This window comes from Montipora foliosa, chromosome 11 (assembly GCF_036669935.1).
Source record: "Montipora foliosa isolate CH-2021 chromosome 11, ASM3666993v2, whole genome shotgun sequence".
Lineage (NCBI taxonomy): Eukaryota > Metazoa > Cnidaria > Anthozoa > Scleractinia > Acroporidae > Montipora > Montipora foliosa.
In genome coordinates, this window is record NC_090879.1 from 8358160 (window position 1) to 8380956 (window position 22797).

Below are 22797 nucleotides of genomic sequence, written 5' to 3' on the forward strand. Positions count from 1 at the left end.
CTAACCTGACTTCGTGTTTTACACATACGTCCCTGAAGAGGTTCCTGTTGTTTCTTAAGTCTTTTTGATTTCACACATCTTGATTGAGACTTTAGTGATGCCTGTCTTTCCTTTGACCCTTGTTTCCTCTTTGTAACACAATCCTTTTTTTTCTTTGTCCTTGAATTCTTATCATGATTACCAAAGGGTACCCAGTCAGTGTTTAACTCATCTTTAAATAAAAAGCAACAACAACAAAACAAACTTTAATGTGTTTGTGGAGGTTCTTTCACTAGCTTTAAGGGTTCTAGAATCTTTTTCAATGATTTTAGTACTCCCGTCACTTAACTCTCGCCTCACTGGTTCTTGGGGGGGGGGGGGGGGGAATGAGCTTTGTGTGACAACCAAAAAACAGCTGCGAAGGAGACTAGTGGATGGAGTTAGGTGCCATAAAAGTCACAAAAGAAGTGGACTGCCAATATTATTGACCATTTACTCAATCAATGGCTGTAATAATAATTATTGTCATTATTACTAACCATATGTTTTTTCTCATTCCCCATTTTTCTGCATTATCTATTGCAGAATTTCTGCTGGTATGGGTAGACTTGAAAGCAAGTATGCCACTTTGACCACTAAGCACATGGACCTCTGTGTTTTTTAATTTTTGATTACCTACAGTAGATACTCTGAAGAATTGAATATATTTCCAGAGCTAAGGGTGGCGCCTTCTATTGTTATTGCGCATACGTTCTGCACATCTTGGGATACTCGGGTTTCCTATCAGTAATGCTTACTAGAGCTTATTAGAGCGGAGGGGTTGGGACAGTGGTGAGATCTCTGCCTTCCAACCCTAAGGTCCCGGGTTCCATTCCCGGTTCTGCCGAGACTGGAATATTTGGCGACCTTCTTTCCCGCTAAAGTTCACTCAGCTTTCCATCCTTCCGAGGTCGGCAAAATGAGTACCAGCATGCATGGACTGCTTAGAAGCGGCTGCAATTTGCGCCTGTATATGCTTCCAGTCTGCTGGGGGTAAATTGATCATTGTAAAGCGCTTTGAGACGTTGTGATAAGGGTACTATATAAATGCACCACTTTACTTTACTTTACTTTTACTAATACGGGGTATTTTTGTGCGGTTTAATACTATCCAGAGAAAGTAGATCGTAGTAAGTACTCTTGGTATCCAAAAAGGAAATTGGGGATCACTATGCATTTTTGAGAGATTATTAAGCTTCAATTTGAGAAAGAATGCCATACATTGCCTCGTGTTTTAAAGCTTTTTACAAATATTATTCATCAATTATCTTTGAAAAATGATTGGTTACCCCCTATTTTCTTTTAGGGTTTCAATAGCACTTCTTAAGATGTACATTTCCTGCATAATCAGAAACCGGGGCAAAAATACCTTTGAATTAGTAGGCACCGTCCTTAAGATACCAATGTGCAAATTGAGTTGCTGTCATTGCCTTTTCCATGTGATCATGAAGTTGTCCGAATTTGCACTTGAATGCATATGTCCACTTGCAAAGCAAGTTTGAACCGTGTTTAAAGGGCAAACCTACCTGCTGACTCATCACTAACTATGAAACTGTCGGTACTTGCTGGTGAGAGACAAGCCTGCTCTCCAGTCACCTGAGATAAACTAAATGACAAGAACAGTCAATGCATTTGACAATCAATCAAGACATCAAATAACGTACAAGATTTCGAAAAAGTCGACCTAATCATTTTAACTCAATAGGAAAAGCTGTCGATAGTTAGGTCCTTAACCTACTGACTCCTGGGAGTGACACTTGACAGATTTTACTCATCAAAATAATGGGGGTGTTGTGGGGGGTCTGAGAAGTGAATGGATTAACCAATCAAAACCTATGTCCCCTCCATTAACACAATGACTCCTGGGAGTGAGACAAATGACAGATTTTACTCTGTCTATTACCAGACCACTTTATTTGTCAACTGGGGCATCCGGGGGCACCTGATGTAAGGAGTGAATGGGTTAAGGCACTGTTACGCTGTGAAATGTTACGTGCAACTTGTCTCGCAATGTTTTGGCGACATTGTGTAGCGGGCCAAGTTGCACAAAACATTTCACAGTGTAACATACCCTGCAACGGCCAAAATCGTTGCAAGACAAGTTGCAAGACAAGTTGCCAAAAGTAGGATTAAGTTCTACTTTTTCATGCAACTTGTCTCACAATCATTTTGGCCGTTGCAGGGTATGTTACATTGTGAAATGTTTCATGCAACTTGCCCCACCACAGTGTTGCCAAAACATTGCGAGGCAAGTTGCACAAAACATCTCACAGTGTAAAAGTGCCTTTAAGCAAAGATGGCTCTGTTTCCCATTCATTTTCTTGAAACCAAGTCCAGAGGGCACACAAACCAGGGAAGGACACCTAACATCAAAAGAATATATATAATACCTGACAAAAGAGTTTATTGTACTTCTAGAGGATCTCCTGTGTATGATTTGTTTGTTACGCAAAGCATAGGGGCTAACTCTTGATGGTAAAATTTCAACATCACTATCTTCAGCATCACTTCCGTCATCGTCATCAGTATCAATTTTTTCACAGTCAAGATTGGAATCGTGTCCATCAAAATCATCATCCCTACTATGAGCTGAGTAAAGATACGCTTGCAGTGCTTCATCTGTATCATCAATGAAGGAGTCTTCCAAGTCATACTGATCAAGCTCTGGCTGCCTGGATGTACCTGTGAGATCTCTGACATTCTGGAATCAAGAAGGGATTAAGGGAGCATGTCCAAATTAATATTGGAAATTTTGCTTCCGATGTAACTATAGGCATTTTCCAATTCCGATAAGAAAAGAGCAGAACTAAAAAAATTTCTGCTCCAAGGTTCTCACTTCCAATGCAATCGTAGAATCTCCAGGTTTTCCGATTGCTCAGACATCACATGTCATCATGCAGTACCAGAAGAAAGGACCTGGGACGCTATCATGCAAGGCACAATTTTTTAAGTAAAAATAAAATGACCCAAGTGCCTACTGCATTTCATCATTACATTAATTAACACCCTATCACTTTGAGAAATTAATAAAAGTGAATTGTTTCACTCCATGCTTACAATTCTTATGTACTGTAAAAGTGAAAGAACAAGAAGAACTTCTGTTATACATCCCACATGTAAAAATTTAAGGCCTGAAGCTTGTGTGGGTGTGCATGGAAAAGAGAATTTTGAAAAGAATAAATAACATTCAAAGATTAACCCATTGACCCCTGAGAGTGAGACTCAGAGATTTTACTCTGGTTAACGTCAGACAATTTTACTTGCAGATTGGGGGCGCTTTAAGTGTATTTTGTATTTTATTTTCCTCCATTTCCAGTTAACCTACAAAGGACCAGGGCCCGGTTCCTCGAAAGCCGATTAACTTAATCCAGGATTAGCGTAAACTTTTGTTTCATGTTTTCAACTTTTTGGTGAAAGTTTCTTTTGCTTAATTTTGTTTTTCAAGATTGAGGCGTTCTCATGTACAGTTCTGCCAAAAATCTGCGTTGAACAGCATTTGGGAGTAGAGAAATAAACTGCTTGGTTAATTTTAAATCTTAGATTAGCGTTAATCGGCTTTTGAGCAACTGGGCCCAGGGAAGTTCCAATTCATCACTGTCAAAAGAAAAAAGTAACGGAGAAGGGCAAACAAACTATAGTAAGCTAATTACATGCCCTTGAATAAAATAAAATTACATTTTTTCGAAGATAAACAAAAAGCATAAATATGAGAGGGGAAACAAAGAAACTAAACAGATTAAGGGCACACAGACGGATTTTTCGCACGTTGCTAAGGAAGTGAAATGTTACTTCCGGTGACTGACGTCATCATATCATGAGCTGAAAGAAAGAAAACCCACTCACAAGCAAAAGTCGCCGCAGAAACTGTTGTTTCCATCGAAGGTTTTTCCTCGCCCTTCCTCGCGCTCATTCTCAGATCAACTGCGCATGCATAAATGAACTGACTTCCGGTTTGCAAACAAAGTTAAATTTCCGGCGGTCTTTAAATTTAATTATTTTTTTTATATATGGCACGTTTCACCCCCAAATACAGAACACAGCTAAGCATTGATTTTTTTCAAATCATCTTTTTTGAAAATGTTATGAGTATTTAAGTATCATTTATCTCTTTAAAAAGAACATTTTCCAAAATAAGAAGAAAACCATGCTTCGCTGGATGCAAAAACGAATACAAATTATCAAACCACTGATTAAATACCCAAATTGCGTAGCACGTAGACAAATTTAGAGTTTTCTTTTATTGGTCACGTGGCCATGGGCGTGGCATGATGACGTCATATTTAGGGTCATTGGTTTACAAAAGTTGGAAATTGACCAAAATAATGCCAAATTCTCTCAAATTACTTAACCATTACATTCTTAGCAACGCACCCCAAAAAATACGTCAGTGGGCCCTTAAGGTTGAATGGAAGTTAAAAGGTCTGTTGAGCATTAATTAGCACTGAGCAAGGTAATACATGTAAATTGCTCTTTTGTTGGCTTCCCACATATGTAGAGGAATATAATTCCAATAGTAGCAACCAATAATTGCTGGGCAGAAATTCCTAATGTTTATTCTAAATGAGGTAGGATTTCAGTGCTGTAGAGATGTACTTTTAATTTCACTTATCAACTGGGAGAGCCCTATGGCACCAGAAGAGACAATGGGTTACTGTAAATCCTCTTGGTGGGGGGGGGGTCTATTTCTTTCTAACAGAGTCAAATGCATTGCCGGTAGCAACAAGAAAAGAAAGAAACATTTTAATTCACTGGTGGGGAACAAATCCTAATAACTGGATTATTCTACGGTCATCATGATTAATTGGGGTGGGGGGGTAAATAGCTTTCTTCCTCTGCAATTTGATATATTATGAAACCCAAGTACATGTAGACCCCACAATTTGAAATCTTAATTTATCTTGTAGGCATTTTTTTGCCTGCTTGCATCAATACTAAACTTAAAGGGCTGCTTTACGCCCTGAGATTTTATGACATCAATAATTATTTTTTTGGAAGGATCGTTAAATCAAAAACAAAACACACTATCTGGACCATAACTTGCAACTAAAATTGTTCTTAAATTTCTATCAGGGAAATGGTGAGTCAAAGCAATTTTTAACTGATTAAAATGTCAAATTATTTGCTCATTTAAAATTTAAATTTGTGATAAGACTTTTGATCAGCAGATATCTCCAAAGGAAAAAAATGTTATTTTGGTTATATTTTATACATACACTTTCTTGTTGCCTTTCTCTGTTCCTCGAGCTCCTGGTCCATGGATTTTCCATATGATAAGGAGGTTCATAATCATCATCAAGATCATCTGAGTCAATGGCATCTAGAACATCTTCTGCTACTAAATCATCATCATCATTCCAGACTCTCTGATCTTTGTCTCCAACACGAACTTTGGTTGGAGGAGATTTGAAGGGGCTCACATGAATCTACAAAAAAGAAAAATCAAAGGTGATAGACATGCATATCATCTTTGAAACCCATTTTTATAAAATTAAAACATTGAAATGGTTATCAGCTAAAAAAAGGTTCCAGGCTGCTGGATTTTTACAGAAGGGCTCACTGGGAAAGCTGAAAACTTGCCCACATGTAGGCCAAAAGCAAGTTAACATGTAATCAAATGAAACAGTCAATTGCCAGCTCTTGGACAAGCTTTAGCCGAGAAGGTAGCCAGCTTAAACATAAAATAATATTGTGAGGAATTTTGATGAAATACCCTTCAGTTGCATTGACATTAACAATATTACAATCATTAATGCACAGCTGCCTTTTTCCCTCTCCCGCACAAAAATTAATCCTCACTTTGACAATGGGAAATACTTGTATTATCCAATTTACTACATGTACACACAAAAGTAATGACAATTCAGTGTCATGCTTGGGGGAAATGTTACTGTGGTTTCCCAGGAGCTACATGTAAATGGGGTTTTCCAGCCAGGCATTGTTGCTTTTTACAAGAAAATGAGAAGGCAGATGAGGAAAAAGTTCATGGAACAGGACTTCCTGACCAGGTTAGACCAGTCGATTCTGCCCGTGCTGCCAAGCTTTGATAAAAATAAGCTAAGACATTCCATCTTTGCTTGTCCTCATCCCATTTTTACTAAAAAATGGGCAGTGATGATTATGGAAAATAAAAGTAATCAAAATTAAAGTTGTTGTGTAAATAACATTGAATCTTTCTGTATCTTATTTCCAAGTTAACTATTTCACAATCACCTGTTCTCCCATGTACAGGGACCTGTTAGCTTAAAGTGAAGCATCATTGTATTGTAACTGATCTTTTTGCCGTGGTTGCAAGATGGTAATCAACAACAAACACACTTGAAATTTGATGAATAACACTAGCTTCAGTTTGAAACTGGTGGTATAATTTTTAACCACAAAATTGATGAACTACACTTGAGAATGAAGAAAGAAGAATTTTATTTTTAAATATTCAAAGGGAGATGAACTCAGGAGACATCTGTCTGGTACTAAACTCATTCAAAATATATGGCAAACTTCGTTTTGAGGTAATCACTACATTGCAAAAAAAAACAATTTAGCTTTTCTTACACGTCTAAAGTGTGATTGCAAGTAAACATATTTTCAGTTTTACTTTCGAGTTTCTCATGCAATAGTGCAATTATTGTTTAGTATTTTAAATTCATTTGACACATCGGGGATCACAGTTTGTTGTAAATTCAATAACTTTTCTTCTCTTTAACACCTGCATCGCGTCGCATCTGTTACATTTAATAAGCGTACGCTTGTTTTGACAGGCTTTAATTGGTAATCCGAGTGATGAAAATTGAGAAATGAATATGATCCTCTATTAAAATTTCAAATCTCTGAGACATTACTATACTCAAATTAAAGCTAAGCAAGGGTTACTTCCGAAGAAACTGAAAGTAACTTGGAATTTTTACCACTCATTCTTGGATCTGAGCTAAAACTTCCCTCCAGTAAAATCTTAATAAGAAAAACATCTATTTTTAATAGAATATACTATTTGCATCATTGTAGATCTCGTATCTAAAATTGTACCTTTGTTATGCAACGAAATCGGGCCTTGCAGATCGGGCAGGTATTTGTGTTCTGTGAAGAAAAAAACCCTTTCCGTTAGCGATAACTTCAATAATTTATTTCCACTTTTCCACGAATCCAGTAATAGAGATGCGTAGTGATACTACAAAGTACATCACTGAATAAATTGTCTTGACCTCAGCCCATTCCAAAATACAAGGAAAGCAGAACCAGTGATTACAGACACTTAGTTTTCCGCGACAAGAAACTCTTTCTAAACAAATAATGCAGCTGGAAGCCTCCTCATCGTGATCTGTAACACTCGCTGTAGTCCCTGAGCGTTTTCCACTTTTCTTTAATCGAGACATCATACTAAATTGCGATTTTCTTGTTTCAAAATGGCGCTATTTTCTGGCGAGCAACATGGCTGGCTAATGTTACATTAATTTACGGCTTTTCATTGGTCAATATTTTCGAAGAAAAATGCTCCAATCACAAGTTTCGCTTAAGCTCTATGCGAGAGACTGGAACGAGACATCTGTGTTGATATTACCCGCTGGCTTTGCAAATCGCTGGTAAAACCAGGAAACTTCTCACTGAAAACATGGCAGAAGTTGGCGGTATGATAGCCTTGTCAGGCATCGAAAGCCCAAATAAACGGGCCAAAATGGATAGCGGATTGACAGCAACCAACTTCGATGAATCAAAATTCGCCAGATATTACAGAACGGACGCCGCCAGCTCTCCCACAAGCTCGCATTCCTCGCCAGTTGCTAGTGATTCTTCAGCATTTTATTCATACCCTTACACTTTCCCATCAAATTCTTTCTCCTCGTACGCGTATCCCTGCGGACAGACCGACGCAACGGCTTTGTTCACATACCCAGCATCTTACGGCATTCACTACAATTCACTGAATGGTTTCAGTTCGGAATATTCCTCAGCGACAGGTATGCATATATGCGCTTGGCTTTCTTCTCGACTTTAATGCGTTACTTGAGAGATCATAAATATTTCAGCTGTCATACTCAGTTTCATTGTAAAAGGGTAATCAGTTGAGGAATATCATGTGTTGTGCACAAAATGCGGGCATGGGGTGAAGAAAGAAATCGTGTGAAGGAATGAGCGCTGAAATGTGGTCTTAAGTTGGGCGTGCACTCAATGTGTTAATGTTCTTATAGGGGCTCTATTGCTGGGAGACGCGTCTGTTATTCTCGAATCTGTTGTCTTAGTATTGATGTTAAACTTGGAAATTCATGTATTTTTAAATGGCCGTCACGTTTAGTCAATAAACCATGAAGACTGCGGTGCTTTGGCTAAAAAAGAAATAAACGCACTCGCCAACACCGGGCACATACGAGCGCGTGTTAGGAAGTGTCATTCAATGATGTATTATGGTGCTTGTCATTTGCTTGAATGCTCAATAACCACGCAACGTCTGGAAAGCCTCTTCCTGAAAGAATGAAGGGTAGATTTTTTTCATTTGATACTTAATCTCGCACACATATGTACAAAACGGAAAGTGTGGCTGTTGAATTTCCGACCATCCACATTTTTATCCGAAAATGTAAAATCAGTTACGGAGCATTCTCGGGCATTGTGCGTGCATGTATGCGGTACGTGCATTGCTCCGGCCTTGGTGATATGAATGAAAATGTTAATGAAAAAAGCTTAGGACAATATCATGTTGACTTTTTCGAAGGAGTCATGCCGTCTTTTCTGGCTGTGTTATCAGTAATTTTCATCTGCTAAGTTATTTTTTGCCAGCCCAGCACCTTTCTTCGAATGGATAACCTTTCAATTTTGTAGTATTTTCCAAGTGGAAGGAACACTCAACTATATGCGTTTTTCACTCATCATTGATTTTATAGTCGCTAGCTTTTTGATTAAAATATAAAAGAAACACACTTCTCCGATCATTGGCCGCAATTGTCAGTAGAGCAGATAATTACACGCTCTTCACGGAACACAACAGACCGTGAATTCTTTTTGTTATTTTGATCCGGTCAAGAATTGAGAGTCGCTGAACCTTATCGCTCTAAATCTGTGACTTGGTAAAGCTTAAATATTTGCTTCTTGGAATGCAGCCTTTCACTTGAAGAGCACTAAAATTATTGGAAGCACTGAGGCAAGGATGCTTTAGACATCGTAATGTTGTTTACCTTTTGGTACTATTATGGCTAATGCAACGTCAATATTAAATTGACCCAAGGGGCAAAGATGCCTTTCATTTTGCCCAGTCTCTAACTGTATCTCTATTAAGAACTGCCTCTATTGAATTTCTTGCAGCCAAGTCTGTTTGAATGTACAGCCGTCAGCAAGGATACTTTTGTTAGCAGACCTTTCCAGTAAATCACAGAAAATAATATATTGAGTTTCTTCAAATTAAGAATTTTAAGAGTAGATAAGCAGAATATTGTGTTTGACCTTTGAGAAGCTAAAATGTTAAACATGTAATTATTCTTAGCCTCTTGCTTTTGTGTCACAAGATCAGTATTGAAATAGAATTAATTGCGTCTAATGCTTTGCTTAGGTTGTTGGATGTAGTTTTGGTTGCTTTCCAGGGGTTCCTTCTTAGCACATTGGACAATTTAAATGCCTTATAAAAATCGTAACCAAATGCCTTAACCACAAGGAATGTGTTTTAAAAACAATGCCATATTGTCACAAGTATTTGGAGGTTCCCTTTGGCGTATATAATTAAGCTTGAGGCAGGGCAATAATGAAGGATTGAGAGAAACTGAGGAAGTGGATCCATTGTAAGTAACATGTTAAATGGCCAAAATTTGTGCCAACCAATGAGAAGCAAAATTAATTGTATATTTATGTAGACTTTGGTGAATTTGCATCAGATTCAGACTGTATTCATATCTTGTCAGAGTTGAAGTAATTTTGTGTTCATTCTGTTGTTTATGCTTCTGAGAAAAGTTCTTCTACTCTTTATGGTGAACAGATTTAAGAAACAGTAATCCAAAGTCCAACATTCCTTGTTTATAGTTCAGCTAGAGCAGTATCATGGTAGTCACCATATTAAAACTTTTCTCATAGCTTTTTTCAAAAAATGCATTTTATGTTGAATGGAGTTGAATTCATAACAAGGAGAAGTTGTTGAGGTCATTAGAAACTAGTAACATTTTTCTTCAATTCAGCTGTTCCTGTTTGTGCTTAATGATATGAAGCATGGACACTCTCTTTTTGTCAGAGTAGAAGGAGTAAATGTTTGATTGGCATATGCAGGTGCAAATCAATCTTAGCTTTTTTTAAGTAGTGACATATTTAAAGTTTTTTCAAAGTACTTTTGTTTTAAGTCATTTCCCGGACACTGTAAAAGTATGTATCATAGGATGTTGTTTCAAAGATCTTTTCCTGTTTTGTGGGTATATCTTTATTGCCAGACACAACTTGGGACTGTAAAGATTGATTGCTTTCTCAGACAGATGTTTCTCCAATAACATGCCTCAGTCTATGGTTGATTATTCATGATTATTTGATTGTTCATATTCCACCCCTGGCACACATAATAATTGACAAGAAGAGTACAAGGCATTTTGTGTGCATTTGCAAAAAGCAATGCCCTGAGCTAGAACAGTCTTGCAAAAAGAATAATCAGTGTTATTTCTTTTGCTTTATGTTACTTAAATTTTAATGTTGTCATAAGTAACCTGCAGAGAGCTAGTTGCTTTGTCAACATGAAGTGTGGGCTTGATACTGGATTATAACACAGTTGTAGATTATGGTGAAGAGATGCAGATGCATGGGCTTATTGGCAAAAATGTAATGATGATAACAAACAAATCTGTTGACTCCTTTCCAAGACTACAGTTGTCTGAAAATTTGCTGGTCCTGTTTATCTACAATTCAGCATCCAAGTCATTTTGTGTCATAAAATTTATGTTACAGAATACGTAGATTTTCGTATTTTTTTTTCATACTCATTCAAAGTTTTGTTTGTGAATCAAACTACAGTGTAGTATGCTTAGGAAAGAGGAAAAAAGTTGCCCTTCATGGAAAAAGATGGAAAAAGTTCATAAATAATCTAATTGGGCTGTGTTATTTACTCTTTCAGGTTATTCGTTGTCTCCAAGCTCATCTATCTCCACGTTAACATCAAGTTCAAGCCTTTCCATCCCACAGTCATTAGCTCTTAATTCCACAGCGCACCATAACACTCCCCCTTCACGTGTCATTCATTGTCGAGCAGTTGCAGATGGTTGCAAAGAAACAGATTTAATAAGTGTTCTTCAGCCTTTTGGAAAAATAACGTGAGTTGTGATGCTTAACTGTATCAGTAATCAGCCAGTGGGGTGCATGTTTGGTTTTTTATTCTAGTCTCTCCTCCAATATGTTGTTCCTCAAGGTAAGACTTCTAAAAGCCAAATTTTTTGGGTGATGAATGTTTTTAATGATACTAACTCCTGCAAGAATATCATTGTGGATTACACAGAATTTCAAATTTTTGCTATAATATGAGAGAAGGTTGTTTTACTTTAATTAATTAATTAATCATAACCATGTTTTTAAGGTTCCATAAAACCATCCTGGGTTTTGAGTTTCAGTGCACAGATCTTGCAGTAAGATGTGGTAATTATAATTTTCAGGGGAATACATGTATCTCCCCCCACAAGCTACATTTAAGTTCAACAACTTAATTGTAGTTTGAACAATACAAAATTTGGAAACTGTTGAATGCTCAGAACATTAAAGTTAATTTATCACATGATTTTATCACATGTTTGCAATCCATGATCTCGACTTGCCACAAGTCGACCTCACGATAATCCCAGGAGAAAATGCTTTAGCGAGCGAATCATGGTTTTTCGTACGCAAAGTAAATGAGCGAGCGACAAAGTCGCGAGAGAGGTCGACTTGTCTCGCTTGCAAGGTTCTCATTTGCGTCTCGCACCAAAAAGGGGATGACGTCATTCACAAGTCCTGCACTTGATGGCGCAATCCGACGAAAACAGTCGAACATTCTACGAAATCGAAAGAGGAAATTTGTTGACTTTGTGCTAAAGGTATCAGAAATAAAGATGAAATAAAACGAAAGCTTATTTTTAATCTCGAGTCGCCGCTTGGAAAGAAGATCTCCAGTGGTATTTTTTGGACCAACACTTGTGCCGTGATTTGTGCTGATAGAAACAAAACACTAATTCGAAAGATTAGCAAGTATTAAAGGGAAAGTTTTGAATCGTCAAGAAAGTCAATTGATTTCACTCATGAAAGATCAGGTAGGCTTCAGGTGTAGGAGACATACTACACCGGGATTAAAAGATACATCTTAGTGAAGACCATTTAGCGATGCAATGACTCTCGTTGATGAATACACGTGCATTTTTAATTTTTTTGTTCCATTCGACGAAAAATGTGTTGATAGTCGTTGAGAATCGCCTCGGGACTTTCAAACACAAGTTTATACTTAAGATTTTAAATGTATTGTCTCCGACATATGACACTCTAATGCCACGACAATTGCGGCTGGAGACCAAATCTTTCATGATTGAAATCAGTGGAACAATTACGAATATGATAGCATTGCAATCCTCTCCAAGTAAACGACCAAAAGCGTACGGAACTAGTTCAAAGGTCAGACTTTTCCCAGCTCTGGTTGGAGAAGACACAAACAGATCTATGCAAGACAGATATTCTGGAATTATTTTCCTCTGATAGTCGCATAATTCGGAATACCCGGTGGCCTTAGTAGCATGTTGGAAGTCACGCTTCACTGCGTGTGGCAAACTTTGATTGACAACTCTATCCCCTGGGGTCCACGAGGACTACTCTGATTGGCCTAGCTCAGCGACCCATTTTTGGGTCGCTAAAATTGGCGCCAATCAAGTATGAAAAGTCCTTTGTTCCGCGCGTATCTAGACGAAGGACTTTTCGAAAGTCTATCCATGATCTTAAATTAGGTTTGGGTAATCCACTTTGTTGCTGTGATTGGGTTGTGATGTTTCCATTGGCAACATTGTGGTTTAAACTGGAAATATTCTTTGTGCACCACAAAAACCAAAGATGTATACATACCTGTAAGATGTTTCCTGTAGAGTCTTATTTTTATGTCATTTGGATAAATCAGGACTACTTTGTTAACTTAAGCTTACAGCTTTGTATGTGCCAGATCTATACTGATAGCAAGTTAAACTCTGCTAGCTAAAGGGGTCTAATTAATTAGACAGTACAGAAACTTACATCAAGTACAAGGTGTTACAAATGAACCCACTGGGAACTCGGAAAAATCCGAGCCCCAGATGGACTTCGAACTCATGACCCTACGTGATCTAGTATGGATGCGCTAACCACTGAGCTACTGGAGACTCTATGGTGAGCAAGGGTGAAATGTGGGTATTTGACTCAAGCTGTATCACGCAGCCACAGAGTCAAATAACGACTGACAGCATAGCTCATAACTGCATCGCGCAGTCACATTGAGAGCATCATTGAAATACAGTTGCCTGTATTTCTGTGAACTATGCAGCCAACCAACCACATATTTGATATATGTTAATCATTGCTTACATTAGTACAGAAACTTGTTTCAAAAATAATTATTAAATCTCAGTGAAGTCAGGAGACCTGTGCAACATTTGGTGTCCTGTTCCACCTGTCTGGTCCCAGTTGTTCAAAAGATGGATAGCGCTATCCTCCGGATAAATCACTATCCAGTGGATATGTCAAATGGACAATGATTTATCTGATTGATAGTGTTATCCACCTTTTGAACAACTGGGACCTGATGTCATCATCTCTGGAGAACTAACAGGCAATAATAGTGCTTTTTAAAAAGAAATGCAAAATGCAATGCTGGTACAGTGTTAATGATACACCGTAGCATCTTCATGAAGACAAAAGGAGTATTTCCATGAATTAGGTTTGTGAGCTGTAGCAGCTTACATGCCACTTTGTCTTATGTGAAATTGTGAAATTTTGAGTATTTATAGCCCAATTATGCTAACAGAGAAGAGACCATGTTACCGGTATTTTAAAGAAGAAATAGGAAATCCACTGTATGGAACAGCCCAGAACAAATCTTAATTTCCTCTGTAGTCTCATTGTTAAGAGAGGGTGGTGGTGAAACAAAAACTTTAAACTATTTATCACAATTGTCATGCTGTCAAATTGTTTCCTTTAAAGCTTTGTTTACTTTTTTCCAGATGTTATGTAACAGTTACTGTGATTTTATTAGAAAATAATCACTTAAGAGGCACCCTTGAAATATCACATGAGCTTACATGTGTACCACTGACTGAGGGCAAATATAGTAAAATTTCTGTACTTAAGGGAATTTGGTTACACATACTCCTATTTTAAGGCTATCACATGAAAACTGAATTGAATTTGAATATCCAGTGGTCTGTGCAAGTCATTTTCAGAAATAAATGTACCTGCTTCAAATCACATTGGGGTGTTAACCTGTTTACTGCTGAATATCATGTAAAAAGGTACGAGGCTCTCTACTTGGATCTTTATAGGACTTAAAAAATTCCAATTTTATTGTACAACCAATTTCTGTATTATTCCTTATTCTTTTAAATTGGATATGCTTTTATAAATTATTTCAGGTACAGTGTAAATACAACAACACCAAGGCATCACATGGTGTGAATCAGAACAAAAATTAAATGAATGTTTTTTTTTTTTAAGCACAAAACCATACAAGTTCCTACAATGTGTGTATATTATCAACAGTAAATTAGGATTTTGGTAATCCTGTGACCTTGAACTTTTTGTAAGCTCAATAGATTCTCAATATTCAATCCAAACAAAATTAATCCTGGTGATTTTTCTTTATATCTGACAAAAATTGGAAATTTTGAAGAACATCTCACCCGTCCAGCAGATCTTTCCTGTGAAGGAGCTGTCTTCATTAAAAGTAAATATGTTCAATATAATAATTATTTATAGTGCCTTTTCGTTGCACCAGTTCCCAATATCATATAATAATTTGTTTTTTTTTAATAATTTGCATCAAGATTCTTACCACTTTGGATTAATTCAAATCGTAATTTGGGTGACCAAGATGAAAGCTGCATTTATGTATGTTGTAAAAAGATTTCTCCCTCTTCCATGGTTCTGTTTTTGTTGTTATTTGTGCATTTTCCCTCAATTCTTCTTGTATGTTCATGTGCAACTCTGGTTCCAAAGTTGTGGATATTAGTGGATATTCACATCTCTGAATAAGTGAAAGATACAATGGCAATTGTTTAGACAGCTCACAAGATATCCCTTCAATTAGAGAGAGTAGCTTTCTGCAGGTAAAGGTTCTTTGAGTGGTGTTGAATGTGGTGCTGGAAGAATTCATAATGTTTGAAGAACAATGAAAAAAATGTGAAATTTAAGCTGAAAGTAATTTGAGAGCTGCATACTTATGATTCTGCGTGTAGGATATTAATTACCTGAATATGACATAAAAGCAACATTTTAATATTTTCCTGGCAACAGTTCATTCTATCAAAGGAAACCAGTTCCTGTGTGCAACATCTATAGTCAAAGCAAAATTGTGTCTTAAAGTGTTAAAATTATATAACATGACATTTACTCTATTTATCAGATTCACAAGAATAGAGTTTCTGTTCATGTATAATAGTTAAATTATAGTCATTTATATGTGTTTTTGGTTTTCTGTAGGGATCAGTGGTCACATTTATTGTTTTCTTTAAAACAAAAGAAAATGTTTGCATAGTAATGAGGTTAATTCACAAAGTGTTTTTTTCATTTTGTTGGAGTTGAAAGTGAAAAATTTTCTTACCTTGTCAGTGACAGGGCTTCTGAAATTAGCATGTCCAAAATCACAAGAGTATTTAAATACTTTGGCTATTAACTTAAATTTTATCAGAGGATAGGAATTTTCATGTTGAAATCTAAATATTCCCTTTTAGGGGCTGAATGCTTGGACTGACATGTGGCTTTAAAAGATTGTTTCTTACAAACAAAACCCTGTTTTATTTAAAAATGTTTGGTACATAGAATAAAATGACTGAAAATGTCCCATAAAAATTGTTTCAAATTGAAGTTGCCTGCTTGGCAGTCAAATCATTTTAACATCTCTTTGTGGGCAGCCTTGGCTTCAAGCTGTTAAATTAAACTGAAATATCTTTGTTTGTTTATTTCTGTTTTTGAAAACTTGTGCAACTGGGCTGAAGTGCTCACTGCTGTAACAGAATTTTTCGTCCATATGGTATTGTGATAAAAAAGATAACAATTTAAATGTCAAGATGTTATGCCAAATTTGTCATTTCCTCTTTCTTCAATTAGATCATGTCTTGTCAATTTCCCATGACTATTATTAAACCTTTTACACTTTCATTGCAACAGGCATATCATTTATAAACTTTGATGATAAAGTTAAAAGATAGAACTGTAAAATGGCTGAGACATTTTTTTAAGCTCAAGCATGGCAGGAATGTTCTTTCATGTGGAGACTAAAAATAGTAGCAAGAATCGATCTTTAAATTGCCACAATAAGGAATAGACAAAAAGGGAATAAAATTTAAGCCATTCATCTCTGAAGCAGACCCTACTGATGATAAAAATCGTCTGGCTTAAATGCAGAGTAAAATATGTAAGACTGAAAGGGAGTGGGCCACTAGATGTTGTTAACCCATTCATCCCAGAAGCAAGCCCCATTGACAGGGCTCTCAGGATCTGAAATTTTGAAGGTAACTTAATATGTTAATATAACTGTAGTAATGGCAATAATAATTGCAGGGAACTTATTGGTCCCTGAATAGTGGTTGATTAATCAAGATTCTTGTATCTTTAAGATCTATTAATTTTCAAATGAGTTTGAAAGCAGGAGGTGAGGAATGCAATGTGCTTGTAAAAGAAAAAACTTGGGACAGTTATGAATAAGGTGATTTTCTGGAGAAATAATGAAAGATGTTTTGAGAAAAGTAGAAAGAAGTTAAAAATCAATGTACCCTACACCATTTTATGATCCTGGCACCAATTTTTTTTTTTTTGCATTTTACTTTCAACCTCACTATTTCAAGTGCATTACTTCCTCTTTTTTACGTGAAGTATATTTTGAAAAAAAATGCAGGTTTAAACTACCCCTTTAAAGAAGAAAAGAGAATTATACCACTGTAGAAATGACAGTAAAGTCAAAAAGTAAAACCAACTTCCTCAGTTGTCAACATGTCACAGAAACCATGATATCAGGCTGTGAAATTTAAAGCCTATTTAAATTGGTTCAAAGTGCAAACCCTTAATGATGAAGTTTGAATGCTTTCAAAGTCTAAATAAAATTTAACCGAAAAACATGTAAATTTTGCGGAGTGTACGAGGTATGCTTGATCACACCCCGTCCACGTGGGTGAAAGTCTTGACCAAAGTTCAACAATCAAGTGAGAAAAAAAAGGTTTTAGTGCATATTTCTTGCTGTGTCAACTTGTGGAATGAAAGGGGTGACAATACATCCTTGTTGCCTGATTAGTGACATTTTCAGTTGGAGGTCTCTACAATAATAAATTATTTTAAATTTTGATCAAAAGTATGGTTGAAAAATGTTTTTTCTTGGTAAAGAACAGCGTACATTTGGAAAAAAGTAACTTTTCTGTGGCCATATCTGTGATATGTTTTACTTCCTGTCTTTCCCAGATGCAACAATATGTTGCATTAATTAAATATTTCAAGTATTTCCTTCCGATGCCAATTACCTAAATTTCCTTTTGACATAACAAGTAAAAAAATGAAGTAAAGTTATACTGTAGAGTTATTCAGATTTTACAATGTTTACATGTAGAACTTTGTCATTTGTTTATGGTCAATTATACAAGAAGACCTAGTCTTGTAATAACAAAATGGTGAATTTTAAGTTGGTAATCAAATTAAGAAACATAGTTTATCATTGTAAAGAAATGATATCAATGAATATATGGGGCTTGAAATTCGCCTTCTTTTAAATACAGTGATTGTTGTGAGATTGCCACCTTTGGGCATCTCATTGTTAGCAGAATAGAGGCCACCTTTCAACAGAACGTGAAGTGATTTCAATGAGTACTGACATCCAAGAAAAGTGTTGGTTACTTCACTGAGAGAAGTCTGCTACCTTTCCCCCCTCAATTAAAAGAAATTAAAGACAGATTAATTTAAAGCAAAGATTTAGGCAACAATAAAGGCATCCAAAGGTGTTCATCAATTTTCTTTTGAAATGTAGTGTTTGGGAGCCTTCTATTGAAAATGGCATATGGTAATGAATTTATATAGCGCATTTTCTATTAATATATTCAAATGTGCTTTTCAAGCATGGGATCTATGGGTGAGATCGGACATCAGCATATATAGGTGCCCCTGGCAGCCGCTATCAGTCCATTAGCGATCTCACCCTGCACATGAATGAATGAAATGAGTCCTGACCACAACACCGGGAGCTCCATGCCCTACTCTTTACGAATAGTGTGTGGGTTCTTTTACGTCCTACTGGGTTGTGAGCACTGAAAGGTTGTGAGATGGGGCCTACGGTTTTTAGTCCTTATCCGAGAAGACTTGAAAGTCTTAACCATTTGCGGATGTAATTACAAAGGCAGGACTTTCTCTTCAGTTATTTTAAGACCCTGAGTGTTGGTCCGGCGGGAGTCGAACTCACAACCTCCCGCATGACAGCCCGATGCTCAACCTACTGAGCCACCGTTGCGCGGTAGTTTTTTTAATAGTGGCATGTTCCAATCAGGCCCGTAGGGGAGGGGGGTGCAACGAGTGTTTCCACACACACACCCCTTCTTTGCCCCCCCCTCCCCTGCCTGCTGAGAGGTCCCCTTTTTTGTTGACCAATGATTTTAAAAAAGTGAATTATAATAATAGTTCTGTTCTGATTCACTGTTTGTGTAGTAAAAATGAAGTGCAACTGCTCAAAGATGGCTACACACTTTTACCAGAGCCAGCATGATACAAGAGAGGCTCTCTTCATTTACATGCACATCCACTATCTAACAGCCATTAATCTGGAAAAAGTGGTTGATCTGTTTGCTAAGAAGTACCCAAGGAGGCTTGAGCTTGGCACACTACTAAAACTTACATCACGATGATCAGTACTTCTGATCATCATGGTTTGCTTCAGCAAAGCCAGTGAATAATACTGATTTTCAGCTTTGTTTCTATTTTTGTTTTTTGTTTTAATAGTGACATTATTCTCTAAACTGTAAAATAACATACAACTGTACGTAAAGTACATGTAGTCTGTGCGCCCAAAAAATCCATTTTGCAGTTCAAAAGTTTGAGTAATATCCACGTTTTTAAGTTCACTTTTGGCTTCCTGTTTTCATATGATACTGCCTTCAAAACGCATGAAATGCAGTCTCTGACAATCTAATTTTGTCAAAATTTCCAGGGGGAGCATGCCCCAGGACCCCCCAGAGGCTTGTGCTTCCGGCGCTTATTTGGTCCATCTCCCCATTGGATTGCATCCTCCTGCCAAAAAAATTAATCTTCCAATGGGCCTGCCCAGACACCCCTAGTGATGAAGTCGGCTATTCTACTAGTAAAGTAGCAAACAACTTCAAATGTTATTGAATCTCCTGACATGAGACTTTGTTGTAGCTCAATTCTTGAGCTTCTGAACAAGCAATCATAATTCATACGTTTTATCTCTGTCAGGAGCTCTCTTTCTTCCCAGTGCAACCAAGTCATGAATCTTAATATTACATGTAATCTCTTTGTATTGTTCAAATCTACATCACCTCATGTTGGTAAGAGCTTTATTTGTAGGAGTAACAATGATGGTAGAAGGTAGCATGTATGTATGGAATTCATTTATTGCTGCAAAGTCATTTCCTTTAAATTTGTTTCGTTTCAGTGGCTTAAACCTGAATTAATACTGGATACTAAGTGAAAATGTTAAATTTGTCATGGAGTTTTCTTTGACTAGGCCATCTGGCTGGCGATCTGGCTAGCAATCAATATCAGAATGTTATTTACATGAAATGAGAATAGACGTTTTCATCTGGTTAATTTTGAAACTGAAACTGAACCTGAAACTGAAAGATTGGAGAACTTTCCAATGATGTTGTTATCTCTCTTTTGTTACTTAAATTAAATGGGAGTAAAATAAATTTTACCGGGTTATTAATGACCTTGAAAGATGACTGTTTGAAGAGAGCAGCCCACTTGCCAAGTACAAGCATTGTAGCACCTCATCATCCATCATCATCCTATGTTGTGGTGGAGTGACCACGCAGGGCATCACTAGGGTGGACCAGCCCTCTCTATCACCAGCAAGCCCAACTGCCTCTTCATAGGTGACTGTTATAGACCGTATTCATAAATGGTGGCTAAGTACCGTATTTACCCGTGTATAAGTCGACCTTTTATGGCCTCAAAAGAAGCTCCAAAAATCGCCCTCGACTTATACACGGGTCAGATTTGAGCCAAGTTCCAGCTAAGTAATTTATTCAAAATTAACATAATAATGTTGTCTTGGGCATAACGAACGCAGTGGACAAAAGCCGACGTAAAAGACTTCAAAATGAATGACAAAAGACTTCAAAACGAATGTAATATTTTTTTTATTAATATATCCACATTTATTAGTTTACATGTTAATTTTAAACTATACATAGGAGCTATATATCTAAACTACACTACCTATCTATAATAAACACAGAACGTCCAAAACTACACTACACATCTACAGTATTAGTTTAAGTTGGGAGTTGGAGGTGATAGCCCATGCTGCATTATGGGTAAAAATTGATGCCAATTTTTATTATGAAAGTGGAGTTTGTTATTTTTCCTTGCAATGAAACGCTCGATCTGGTGCGTTGTTTTGCATAATTTTTTGATATTAACAGGGCAATGGTGGGAAACGTTTGGCTTAATTTCGAACAAAAAATAAGGTATTTGCTCTCAAGTGTAATGTAATTAACTAGAATATTGTCATCAACATTATCCACAGAAAAAAGCCCAAATAAAATATCTTGGATATGGAAGTTTTTAGAGATAAACTTTTGCGATTTGAGGAGAATGTTTAGCTCATTCCAAAAGGTGCTAACCTTACTACAGTAAAAAAAGGGGTGTTCCAATGTCTCCAGTTCTTTATTACAGAAGTAAAATAAAGGGGAAACGGCTAAACCAAATTTGAAGAGCATAATGTTTGTTGACCGCCATTTATGAATACGGTCTATTTCCTTTAAATTTTGTCTGATCCTGTCCTTCCATCGCATCTGTTGTATACATGTACCAGTCGCTGCATTACAGGAGGTTCCCAAAATAATATTCTCCTTGGCAATCTTTTTGGATCCATCCAGATTACTTGACTGAACCAGCTCAGCTGCTTCGTACAAAGTAGCTCAATGAGTGGGGGTTGGCCCAGTTACATTGTACAATTCATCATTCAACATGTAATCTCTCCATGTCACTCCAATCATTCTCCTCAAACAGTGGTTATAAAAAGCAGATTCTTGTTTCCCTTCCTGAACGGTCGTATTCCAGGTTTCTGATGCATACAGCAGTGTAGTTAGCACAACAGCTTAGAATAGTTTTGCCTTGGCGTTGATGCTTACATGACTGTTTGTGAGAACTGGAAGCAATCTGTTAAAGGCAGCTGCGGTCCTCCCTATGCAATAGTTTAGCTCTGGGGTGAAGACTCCATTATGGGCCATGGTCCCACCAAGGTACACAAACTTTTCAACTGTTTCTATTGTTTCATCATTCCCTATATTTATGGTTAATGGAGTTGGCTCCTTGGATATTGGCATATTAACTTTTGTCTTCTTTGCGTTTGCTGTTAACCCTACTTTTCCTCCTAAATGTTCCAATTGTGATGGTCCATTCTGCAGCTTGGCCTCTGGGTCATCTATCAATGCAATGACGTCGACAAAATCGAGGTCTGATAGTCTCTGCTGACGATAATGGGGGCTATGGCTTCTTTCCAGTACTATTCCCATATCATTCTCATCAAGTGCATTCTTCAGAACCCGGTCTAGTAGGATAACAAATAGAAGAGGTGACCAGATGAAGCCTTGTCGCATGCTTGTCCATAAAATGAGGAATTGCAGGACGGTACACATGGAGGTGGACCTTGTTGTGCATGTATAATCATAAATGTTTTAGGAAAGAACATTATAATTTCGGATTATTTGTTTCACTCTGTACAGCTCATTTTATATTTGGGGAGGAAATGGAGCTGGAAGGCGAGCACCATAAGGCAATACTTAATATTAACTGATTTGGAAATGTTATTGTATGCTTTCTCCTTAAAATACTGAATTTTTTGTGTACAAACAACATAAACAAATTTGATCTACCTGTCTTTTACTTTTGCTTGAATATGGGAAAGGGATGCTTTCATCAGTCGCTACAGTGCCCCCCTCCCCCTCCCTCTCCCTCCCTCCCCCCTAAGTTGAGATGTAAAAATTTGGAAATTTGAATGTTAATGTTTTACTGTATTATAGCTTCTTACTTAGGATGTTTTTAGAAATGTAATTACTTTGTTAAGTACACGACCCCACAAGCTTTTTAGCTTTAACTCCTATCGTGGATAAATAAAGATTCTATTCTATTCTATTCCAGCATCTCTGGCTCCACTGTCTCTGTAATACACTGTGAATGTGGTGCTATGCAAAGTGCCTCAAGTGTAATTTTTGGATTTTTTTACAGGTATGTAACATTATTGCCAAAGATTAGACAAGCATTGGTGGAATTTGAAGTAAGTTGATGTGACTTAACCCATTGACTCCTGGGGGTTCCCCGTGAACGAGTAAAATCGTCTGGCATTAAGCAGAATCAAATACTAAGTATGGCCGGTTTAGGGGTGAATGGGTTAACTTACTCTATTTATTCACTCTT

At 37.1% G+C, this 22797-nt stretch overlaps 2 protein-coding genes across 2 annotated transcripts in view; one reads left to right on the top strand and one right to left on the bottom strand.

Moving 5' to 3' along the window:
• Window positions 1-7474, bottom strand: part of LOC137977705 (uncharacterized) — a 10563-nt gene extending 3089 nt beyond the window's left edge. Inside the window, exons 1-6 of the mRNA XM_068825015.1 lie at window positions 7215-7474; window positions 7039-7089; window positions 5232-5441; window positions 2409-2719; window positions 1545-1624; window positions 6-211 (exon numbers count right to left, since the gene is read on the bottom strand). Of these exons, the coding sequence (XP_068681116.1) occupies window positions 6-211; window positions 1545-1624; window positions 2409-2719; window positions 5232-5441; window positions 7039-7089; window positions 7215-7388 (1032 nt within the window). The 5' untranslated portion in view covers window positions 7389-7474. The remainder of the gene's footprint in view (window positions 1-5; window positions 212-1544; window positions 1625-2408; window positions 2720-5231; window positions 5442-7038; window positions 7090-7214) is intronic.
• A 110-nt stretch (window positions 7475-7584) lies between these two features.
• Window positions 7585-22797, top strand: part of LOC137977704 (heterogeneous nuclear ribonucleoprotein L-like) — a 44907-nt gene continuing 29694 nt past the window's right edge. The window contains exons 1-3 of the mRNA XM_068825014.1: window positions 7585-7967; window positions 11084-11279; window positions 22609-22657. Of these exons, the coding sequence (XP_068681115.1) occupies window positions 7622-7967; window positions 11084-11279; window positions 22609-22657 (591 nt within the window). The 5' untranslated portion in view covers window positions 7585-7621. The remainder of the gene's footprint in view (window positions 7968-11083; window positions 11280-22608; window positions 22658-22797) is intronic.